Genomic DNA, 7,791 nt, shown 5'->3' with positions numbered 1-7,791 from the left:
ATACAAAAATAATATATATAAAAATATATATGATATCTGTAGAAACAAATCTGCTTGCAGGCTTTTAATTTGATCAAATAGGTCATTTACGTCCTTGGATATAAATCGTATCACAATCTATTGAACTGTGACGTTGTCAGACTGTGACATGCTGCTTTCTCTTTTTATATTGATCTGTTCCCATTTGACAAAATTAAATGAAATTTGATTAGGTCAAAAGAAGCATCAAAGCAAATGTGCTTGAATTTAATTTTTTACTTCATTTTATGGCACCTTTATTTATTATTTTATAAAACTACTTTTATTTTAATTGCATTTTTACTGTAGTTTATTGTTGTCTGTACTTTATATGTTGTCCGTCTAAAACAGGTCTGTCTTGTAAATGAGTCCTTGTGACTTGATGAGTCAAGCTGAATGAACGAATGAAAAATCGGCCTGCCTTTTTAAATAGCAAACTGTTAAATTTACTACCAAAACCTGACGCAATAATGAAAAGCTTCAACTGAAAAACAAAACTGCAATCGATGAATGACAAAGAACAAACAGTTGACGTCTTGTAATTCTATTAATACCTTACATTACGAAGAGATGACAAAGTATATTAATTAGCGCAGGTTCTGCTCAGATTTAGCTTCCAGGCTGCTGCTGGAGATGCTAACGGCTGCTGCTGGTATGTGAACGCGACTACAGTTACACCAGATTTATTTTTAGATCAGAAGTTAATGATGGACAAGAACAACTGGAACACACATTCTGTGGTTAGACAAACATGCACAGAGCTATGCATGAAAAAAAAAAAAAAAACACACACACACACAAAGTTTAGTTCCTGTAAACTTCATTACAAGATTTATTTTTATGACTTACAATAGTCGATGCAGATATTTTCAGCTTCCATTTCTGTTTGAATGCAAACAAACAGTTTATTATCATTATACAGATGTTTTATCTCCTCAACCTTATTATGAGATCTTTAAAAGTGAGGTTCTGTGGAAAGGTTTATGAGCTACTACTATCTTACCTGCTGCAGATAACTATTTGAACAGCTTCAGTTTGGAGAAATAGTAGCAAGAGAAGGCAGAATTCAAAGTATTGTTTTCCTGTTCATTAAATTTTCCGTATTTATTATTATTATTATTATTATTGCAGTCCAACAACATTTGCATTATTTGTGCTATTTGAGTCATTTAAATATTCAGACGTTCAGCTCGTCCTGGAGATGGGAGCTTTGGCCTTTGTTTTTCGTAACCTCTGTACTCTTTAAAATAATTATTTTTCGCTGTATAAGTGGCACCTTTTTACATAAATTTTCAAGTCCTGCGACTTGTACACCAAAGCAACTAATATACATCCCCCACCCCCATATATTTATAAACCAATTTTTGGCCGAGATCTGACAATTTCATTCATTCTGACATGAAAAACATTGAATACTACCATTTCAGCTACTAGAGGGCCCTCGACTACTATGCAAAGCCAAGTGTCTCATTAATAGGTAAAAGTGACTTTTAATGAAACACTTGGCTTGCCATACCAAGCATCTCATTTATAGGTAAAAGTGACTATTAATGAGATGCTTGGCTTGCCATACCAAGCATCTCACTAATAGGTAAAAGTGACTATTAATGAGACACTTGGCTTGCCATACCAAGCATCTCATTAATAGGTAAAAGTGACTATTAATGAGACACTTGGCTTGCCATACCAAGCCACCTTCGTCTCGCTCTGGAACTCCTGGAGCAAACGTCAAATCAGCTGCATTTTGCCGCGCCCCCCAGGAGAAATGCAGCTGATTTAACCATTAAATTAAGCGACTTTCAGCCGAGTCTTTCTGCTTCAAGCATTTATGCTGCATTTGTGCAGAAACTGCTAATTTTTTTTTAGTTCTGACTAGATTAACAAGCTAACAGCTAGCTTCTTTATATTTGCATTGCTGTCAATTTAACATCACATATTTTAATGGTGTGAACTCTATGATCATTTGGAACCAGTAATAGTGGCAGCAGCAGCTAGCAATAGCATTTCTGGTGCAGCCAGGGGCACTTATTATAAGAATATCCTAATATTACTGTTGGAATAACTAATGTGAAACTGACGATTAGGCAGATATTTAAAAAAAAAAAGGCTAACATGAAATTGTAAAGAAGTTTTCAGACAACAGCAGTCTAAATTAACCGTTACCTCATCAATCTAATCCGAATTAAACTTTATTTCTACAAACTGAAGCTGTTCATCAAGTTATCTACAACAGGTAAGATATTAATTGTTCACAACCTTTCTACAGAATCCCACATCAAAAGATCTGATCTATCCTTTTCCATGAATCTTTAAATCCTGTGTGTAAACAAAGAAAGTTTTATTAATTTAAACAGTTTTTCTATTTGTCCCGTTTGTAAAAAATATAAATTTAACAAAAATCATGAACGTGCACGTTCAAAATTACGTGTTCAGACAAAATACAAATAGTTCTTCAGCTAACAGCTGCAGCCACTGCTCTTCAGACACATCTGCCCCTTCTGCTTAATAATAATCTGAGTATTTTCACAGCAAGCTGCACCGTCATGGGAGAGAGACAAACTTTATATGATTTAAATCATTTATTGAGACAGAAGAAACTCACAGTGACGCATAGAAACCTCAGCACACCAGATAATCTAACATCTCTCCATTACTGAGGAAAACTTCAAAATGTGTTGAGGAAATGTGAAGTTATGTGGTTTATAGAAGCAATACAAAGTGCAGGTGGATGGATGAAACTAAAAAAATCTTCCCAGTCCAGAAGCAGATGAACTTGACCAACTGTACCAGAATATTCACAGTCCGACGACGGGCATTTTGGACGGGGGGTGTCAAAGAATGTGTACAAAGTAAACAGTCTCACACAGCAGCAGCTGCTTCAGAGTTTGCTTTAGACCCGCTGTGTGGAGCTACAATGGACGCCACTGACAAGCTCAGGAAGACAAAGCGTCAAGTGTGACATCGACTCAACGTCGTGGAAGAAAACCCTGCTGTACACCCCACAATGTCATGTGCAGACGGTTGGCATGGCAACCATCAGAAAGGCATATGTGAGGGGGGGTCTATATATGACCCTGCTGTAGCAGCACAAAAGTACAGGCAAAGAACTGTAAAAAATCTACTTTACAGCTAAAAGGTGTTATTATTACAATCAAACATTGAAGGTTTAACATACAACTTAATGCGCGAGTTTAAAACTACAATCATTTTATAATATATGTTAAAAAAGTTACCAGGACCGCCTTCTTCCACCTGCGTATTATCACTAAAATTTTAAACGTCTTATCTAAAAAAGATGCAGAAAAACTGGTTCATGCATTTGTCACGTTTAGACTGGACTATTGCAATGGTTTGTTATCTGGGTGTCCAAATACTTCTTTTAAACATCTTCAGTTGATGCAAAATGCTGCTGCCAGAATCTTAACTGGAGTTAATGGGCGAGATCATATTTTTCCAGTATTGGCTTCTCTCCACTGGCTCCCTGTCAAATTCAGGATAGAATTCAAAATCTTACGTCTAACGTAAAAAGCGCTCAACAACCTAGCTCCATCTTATTTTCCTATATAAAACTTCTTTTCCTATATAAAACCGCCACCACTCCTATGGGGAGCGGTGGTGCAGAGGTTAGAGAAGGTGGGCCTGTGATCGGAAGATCGCCGGTTCAACTCCTGGTACTGACCACTTCAAAATGTGGGTGAGATTGGTGACAGTTCGCTGTGGTGACCCTTGAGGGAGAGCAGTCGAAAGAAGAAAAACAAGTTTTATATTTTCCTAACAGAGCACTTCGCTCTCAGAGTGCAGGTTTACTTGTGGTTCCTAGAGGTTCCAAAAGAAGAATGGAAGGAAGATCTTTCGGTGATCAGGCTCTTCTCTTGTGGAACCAACTTCCAGTTTCGGTCCATGAGGCTGACACATTGTCCAGTTTTAAGACTTTCCTTTTTGATAAATCCTATAGTTAGGGTTGGCTTGGGTTTCCTGAGCTATCGCTTGCTTATGCTGCTATAGGCTTAGACTGCTGGAGGACAAACTGACCACATGTCCTAACTCTGCTGCCGTCTTTACTTGCTCTTCTCTACCCGTTTGTATTTGTAATTATTCGTAACATGTTTTTTTTCTTTCCTCCTATAGAAAGTTCACCTGGACTATAGAAAGTACACTTGGACTATAGAAAGTACACTTGGACTATAGAAAGTTCACCTGGACCTATAATTCTGTGTTCATTTCTACTTCCTGTCAGACGGCCTCTCGTCCTGATCCTGGTTCTGCTGGACGTTTCTTCCTGTTAAAAGGGAGTTTTTTTCTTCCCACTGTCTCCTTCGTGCTTGCTCAGGACAGAAGACTGTGACAAAGTGAAGATTGAACACAATCTGCTGCGTCTTTAGAGATTAACTTTTACTAATTGGCTTTTTATGTATATGAATGTTTCTGTTCAGCGCCCTGAGACGACTTCTGTTGCGACTTGGTGCTGGATAAATAAACTGAATTGAATAATAATGTAAAGGAACAGTGTCACCTTGACCTTTGACCCTTTAACCTTGAAATCAACGAGGGTTGTTGTTAAATTAAGAACAAAGACAAATTGTCCACAGACAGAAGGCATGACATAATTTTAGGACATCTTAGGATGAAGTATAAATATATATTTTTTTATTAAATTGCAGCCATTTTTGTGTAGGTTAAGGTTGATTAGCTGTGGCGGCCATCTTGAATTGTGTTGACTCCAAAAGTTAAACGGTTGTTGGTTAAGTTTAACGTTTACCGTCTTTCACCGTTTTCCCTCCACTGGTTTCTAAAATGTTTTCTTGATGCTTCTAAAGTCCGAACACACGCACCGAAAGACACGAGGCGAAAACATGAGCTCCCTCCCACCTTTATCGACGGGTGGCCATAACTTTTTTAAATGTTTCAATTCAAGAATCAAGAGCTGAAAACCCTGAAGTGCAGGAAAGTAATCATCAATTAAAACTTTTCTTTATATAAAACTTAACGACAGAATAAAAAGGACACAAAAGTCACAAAAGACTGAAAATATGAGGGGAAAGTAAAAACAGCAACATGCAGAAAGAGCTCTGAAGAAAACTTATAAAAATGAAAATACCTTCTTCCACGTCAGAAAAATAGTCGTCTGTGATCATTTCAGGGACATGGGCTTTAAAGACTGGGTGTGGATGGAGGAGAGAGGTAGGGTAAAGTAAATAAATGAATAAATAAAACAAAAAGAAGCTAAATGAATTTAAATAAATCATAACTATAACAAAGAAAACAAGCAATTAATGATTGAGTACGTCAGATTGAAACAACTCATAAGTGATCAATGTGACAAAAACATTAATGGTGTGTAAACAATGTTGTGTTCTTGATTAAGACCCGGGGACAGTTTGTTGGACCGTCATTGTTTTTTTTTTGTTGTATTTTAATGTCTTCAGCTGTTAGGGGTTTGTGAACGGATTTAAAGTCGGGTTTGAAGCTTACCGTCGTCGTCGGACATGTCCAGCACCTCGTTCATGGTCTCTGGGACGTTCATCTTGTGCTTCTCTATCACGGTCTGTCAAAAATAAACAAACACAAATTAAAATAAATAACAGCAGTAAACAGTTAATATCAAAGTTCAAGGTACTTTATTGTCATTCACATCACATGTGGTACATGAGGTGGAACAAAACTGTGCACTCAAGGTTCCATTTACACCCAAAAATATAAAAATATAAACTATAAAAAAAGAAACGGTGTACAAAGATTTAAGATGTACGTTAAACACTAGTACCGTAGTCCCTCGCTACTTCACGGTTCGTTTATCGCGGACTCGCTCTGTCGTGGTTTTTCAAAATAAGACTGGACATGACACACAATAGGCTGATGGATGGATGAGCCGCACGATCGGCATGGAATTTTATTTAAAATGAATTATTTTAAATTATTTAGCAGCTGCTGCACCTGTGTGCAGCTCACAGCTGCAGGAGAAGCTTGTCATGATCTCAGAAGTGGGCGTGGCCGAGAGCACTGGCAGGGAGCTGAAATCATGACATTCTGTGCTCTTTTAGCGTGTTTAGAGTTTAGAAACATTGTAGTGTGGGAAGGGTTTAAAACACCTTTACGTATATACCTGTATATAAATACTAAAAAAAAACTTACTACTACAGTAAATACTAAAATAAACTACTACTTACGACTAAATTGTGTACGTAATTCGTTCCATGTCGTGTAATGACAAAGTTAATTTGAACTTGATGGTGCTCAGATGGTTTCTGGAGTCCGCCCTCTCCCAAACCGACTCGACTGAGGCCGTCATGGCCAAAGTGGTTCAAAATATCCATTTTGAAATTTGAAATTTTCTACCTGGATTATTGAGCATGAATCAGGATGTTCTGAACCACTTTGGCCATGACTGCCTCAAACGAGTCGGCGGGGGAGAGGGTGGACTCCAGAAACCATCTGAGCACCATCAAACTGGTTGACCCACTATGAGAAGGTGCTATTTATAAGAACGAGTTTGTTGTGGCTCCTCAGACTGAATAAGTCTTTTGGATGAAAGACGAAACGTTTCAACGAAAAGAAAGCGTCCAGAGGACCTGACTCAACTTTGTTGGATTCACTCCACAGTGGTAGAAGAACTGTGCCTCCAATGATTGCTTTCACTGTTTCATGAGATATTTTGCTAACAGACACACCAACACACTGACATGAACTACATGATGCTGAAAATGTGGGATTTATTTTTATTTTTATAAGAAATCAGTAAAAGCAGATGATAAAGAGCAAGTGAAGTTTCATTTGACCCACTAAACTGTCTGATGACCAATTTTAACATGAATGAATCAGAACAACGCTACAGAATTAATTATTTCAATATTGACCAGACTTGTCTCGGACTTGGATTTAGTTTTAATTTTGGTCCCTTGTAGATTTAGGTTCTGCAGATCCTGATCTCACGTTTTGTCCCTTAAGGGACTGATTTTGGAACGTAAACATTTCAGTCATCCACTCCAAAATGTGCCATTCGGTTTGAGCAGACAGAATGTGAACAAGAACCAGACCTGAGTGGTTAGAGTCTCCTCCGTGACCACCTTCAGCGTGTCCACCACCGAGATGTAGCCGAGTCTCCTGGCGATGGACAGAGCGCTGTTCCCATTCTGGAAACAAAACCAACGGCAGAAAAAATAAAATGAAAACTAGAAAAAGACGTTTCTTTGAAGACGCTGTCTGACAGCTGAATGGCTGATGAAATTTGAAAGTTTTCAAAAAGAAGCAAAACTTTAGCTAATGCTAACAAAGCAGAACACTTGCTAAAAAAAAGCAAAGCACCAGCTAAATGTTAGAAGTAGCAAAAGGCTAGCTAAAAGCTAAAAGAAACAAAAGTTTAGCTAAAAGGAGCAAGGCGCTAACTAAACGCCATAAAAGCAAAAGGCTAGCTGGTAGCAAAACATACAAATACAAAGGTTAAAAGCTAAAATAACAACAAACAAACAAAAAAAACTAACTAAACGCTAAAGCTGGCAGAATAGTAGCTAAAGTTAAAGTAGCACAAATCCTAGCTAAAAACTAAAATAGACAAAGGCTAGCTAAAAGGTGACGTAAACATTAGCTAAAAGCAACAGGCTCACTAGAATTTAAAAGTAGCAGAATGGTAGCTAAAGGCTAAAAGCAGCAATAAACTTTAGAAGCTAAATGTAGCTGAACTGTAGATAGAAGATGAAAATAACAGAATTAAGGATGCACGGTATTGAATTCTATCTATCTATCTATCTATCTATCTATCTATCTATCTATCTATCT

At 37.5% G+C, this 7,791-nt stretch overlaps 1 protein-coding gene across 1 annotated transcript in view; it reads right to left on the bottom strand.

The window, feature by feature from the left end:
- ank3b (ankyrin 3b) overlaps positions 1-7,791 on the bottom strand; it is a 155,168-nt gene that overhangs the window by 68,745 nt on the left and 78,632 nt on the right. The window contains exons 22-25 of the mRNA XM_037691560.1: positions 7,053-7,148; positions 5,491-5,563; positions 5,117-5,176; positions 868-900 (exon numbers count right to left, since the gene is read on the bottom strand). Coding sequence (XP_037547488.1) covers positions 868-900; positions 5,117-5,176; positions 5,491-5,563; positions 7,053-7,148 — 262 coding nt within the window. The remainder of the gene's footprint in view (positions 1-867; positions 901-5,116; positions 5,177-5,490; positions 5,564-7,052; positions 7,149-7,791) is intronic.

This window comes from Nematolebias whitei, chromosome 17 (assembly GCF_014905685.2).
Source record: "Nematolebias whitei isolate Nwh7 chromosome 17, NemWhi1, whole genome shotgun sequence".
NCBI lineage: Eukaryota > Metazoa > Chordata > Actinopteri > Cyprinodontiformes > Rivulidae > Nematolebias > Nematolebias whitei.
Note: the sequence above shows the minus strand (reverse complement) of the source record. Positions and strands in the feature narration are given on the sequence as shown.